Below are 2,667 nucleotides of genomic sequence, written 5' to 3'. Positions count from 1 at the left end.
CAACAGAAATAGGCAAGACAGCAGAAAAGATGCTGGGTTACAGAAGGATATTTCTAGCAGAAATATGTTGAAGTATAGGGGTTTTCTTCTCCAGCAAAGCTCTGCTGCAAGACACACAAGGGCAAGGATCAGAGATCACCTGCTCAGGAGGCAGCAGAGGAAGGTGAGACTTGGGAGAGCAAAAACAGACCTTTACCACCTCTGCTTGCTCCTGTCTGGGGCATTGCACATTCCCCTCCATGAATGAAGTTTCATCTATCCACACACAAAACACTCTTGCCAAGGGTTAGCTATGAACAGACAGGAGCCTTTAAACAGAAAACTAGCCCAAGGCAGCAGGGTGCTGAGCCCCACCAATGGTTAAAACAGAAGTAGGGGAGGAGGGGCAAGAGAAGGGAATAGAAACTGGATCCCTAAGCAAATACCCTAGAAACCCCATGAGAGAAAAAGAATACTTAGGCCTAAGACTCATAACCACTCTGGGTCCCCAGGGGATGCCAAGGGGGCTGGTACTGATGACGTACAGGAGAGCTCGAGAACGGCGTGACGCTGTCAGAGGTGCTCTGGAAACCGTAAGTGTCTTCTGACTCCAGGCTGACATAGTCCATATCGGCAGGGTAGCCGTGATAGAAGTTCATCTGCTGGCCGAATAAACCCATGGCTTGCTGAGTACTGCAGCTTGTCCCACCTTTTCCAAAAAGCCCCTCATCCTCCACAGCCATGAACGAGTACAGACTCTGCCCATTCCCATAAGTCTGGCCACTGTTGTAAGCCTGGTGCACGCTGGTCACAGCCTGAAGGTTTCTGCTGGCACCGACAGGGAAGCCCTGGTGAAATGTGGGTGTTATATCCAGGTACGAAGCCTGATGGAACCCATTCTAGGAGAGAGAATGCTGTTCAGTAATGCAGAGCACCACACCAACTGTGCCCATTCTTTTGAATGGGTCATCTTGTCTCCCCCGCCCCTTCCCCCCAGCCAAACAATAGTGTCTTTTTCGTACTCATTGTCCTCACTATAGACTACTAATAGCAGAGATGGCAAGATCTTAAATTAGTAATCTACAACTCAACAAGTCTGGGAGCACCATGCTGGGGAGAAAAACAGGATGATTAGCATTCTGGCCTGCTTTGGCTATTTTGTTTTCTGTCTAGTATCAACTGGGAGATAAGTGGACTGGAAACAAAGCTTTTTCAGTCACCAGGGCAGGCTTAAAATAGATGTCACTGTAAGTCTTACTAGAAGAAATACAACGGGCTTGGTAATATAGAGTCCTGTGCATTGTTCGAGTTTGCAGGTTGGACATGATACACTTCTCCCCACAGACTGGAGGAACCTTGACTGGTGGTGAGGAAAGGAGGAATCGTCTCACCTGTGGTAGATACACCCCTTTTTCCACCCATTGGCTTTCCTTCTGGCAACGTTTAAATTTCATCCGTTGATTCTGAAACCATGTTTTCACCTAGAAGTGATGAGGAAAGGACACAGGACATTAGAAATGCATTCTCAGACCTTACTACACATCCTAAAGATGCCTTCTACTACAATCCGGTTTCTGCTTGGCTCCTAATACTGTACCTAATTTCAACAACTAACAATACACAGCAGACCCAGGTAGCCATAGAATCACAGAGCCGAGACATGAAGACTAACACTGTTACTCCTCAGATCACCATGGGGCCTTTCATGACATCAAAAACCCTACCTGAAAAAGAGGCCAAGACGACTGCAGAAAGGCAGCTTGTACAGCAGCAGCACCTCGCTGCTGCGCCAAAATCAGTGCTGACTCAGGAGTGAGTCATTCCTTCAGTCAGACACGAGTGGCTGGTGGGGCATGGATCCACTCTCTAGGGACATACCCAGGCGCCCCTCTGACTAAGAAAGGCAATTTGCATAGCAGTACAAGTATCTGACTTTTCACATTCATCAGAGACAACACATGTCCACACAGAAATACAACCTGGCTCTGCATAGCCCTGCTCTGTACACACTTTCAACCACCTGCACGGAGTGGGTGGATAGTGCTAGAACCAAACATAAGAGGAAGGCTGAGTCATAAGTTTTCACACCCTCTGCTCTCATGTAAGCAACGGTATAAGCAAGACCATGAAAGAAACGCATCTCTGGTGTCTAAGAAAAAAAAAAAAAAAACCAACACCAAAAAAAACCCAGCTTGCAAGATCACTTCACACCAGGGATGTGGTCAGCTGCTCAGACCAAGCTGTTCACCTGCTTGTAGGTGAGCCCCAGCGCAGCAGCCAGCTCCCGGATCTGCTGGGGGCTGAGGTACTTCTGGCTCTGGAACCGCTGGTGCAGGATTTGCAGCTGCTCCTGGGAGAAGGCTGTGCGGCTCTTGGCCTTCTTCACCACACCCTCACCTTCCTCTTTAGCCTTCTGGAAAGAGGGATGGGGAGATGGGCGCTCTGCGGTGGGGCTAGTGGCGGAGTCGGGCGTGTACTGAATGAGCGTCCCAGAGCTGGAGGAAGCCGGAGAGACATCTAGGGAGAAGCGAGAACTGGGGTGAGCAGGGTCAGGTGGAGAAGACTCAAAGACTCCCAAGTCCAGCTCATCGGGAGAATTTAATGTCCTGGGAACTAGCAAGGGCTCCGCAGGCGAGGCAGCGCGGAGAAGCGCCGTGTGCCGGCACGGGCACCCTCGGGGTCGCGGAG

At 50.0% G+C, this 2,667-nt stretch overlaps 1 protein-coding gene across 1 annotated transcript; it reads right to left on the bottom strand.

Moving 5' to 3' along the window:
• Positions 1-461: 461 nt before the first annotated feature.
• Positions 462-2,496, bottom strand: LOC104623442 (homeobox protein NANOG-like; the record flags this gene model as incomplete). Its single annotated transcript, XM_010290527.1, has 3 exons — positions 462-878; positions 1,371-1,460; positions 2,228-2,496. Coding segments are annotated over 3 exons (776 nt in total), but the record flags the coding sequence as incomplete, so codon positions are not given.
• Between the last annotated feature and the right edge of the window lie 171 nt (positions 2,497-2,667).

The sequence above is a fragment of the Phaethon lepturus genome, unplaced genomic scaffold (assembly GCF_000687285.1).
Source record: "Phaethon lepturus isolate BGI_N335 unplaced genomic scaffold, ASM68728v1 scaffold31657, whole genome shotgun sequence".
NCBI lineage: Eukaryota > Metazoa > Chordata > Aves > Phaethontiformes > Phaethontidae > Phaethon > Phaethon lepturus.
The sequence above is the reverse complement of the archived record's forward strand: the minus strand, read 5'-3'. Positions and strand labels throughout refer to the sequence as shown.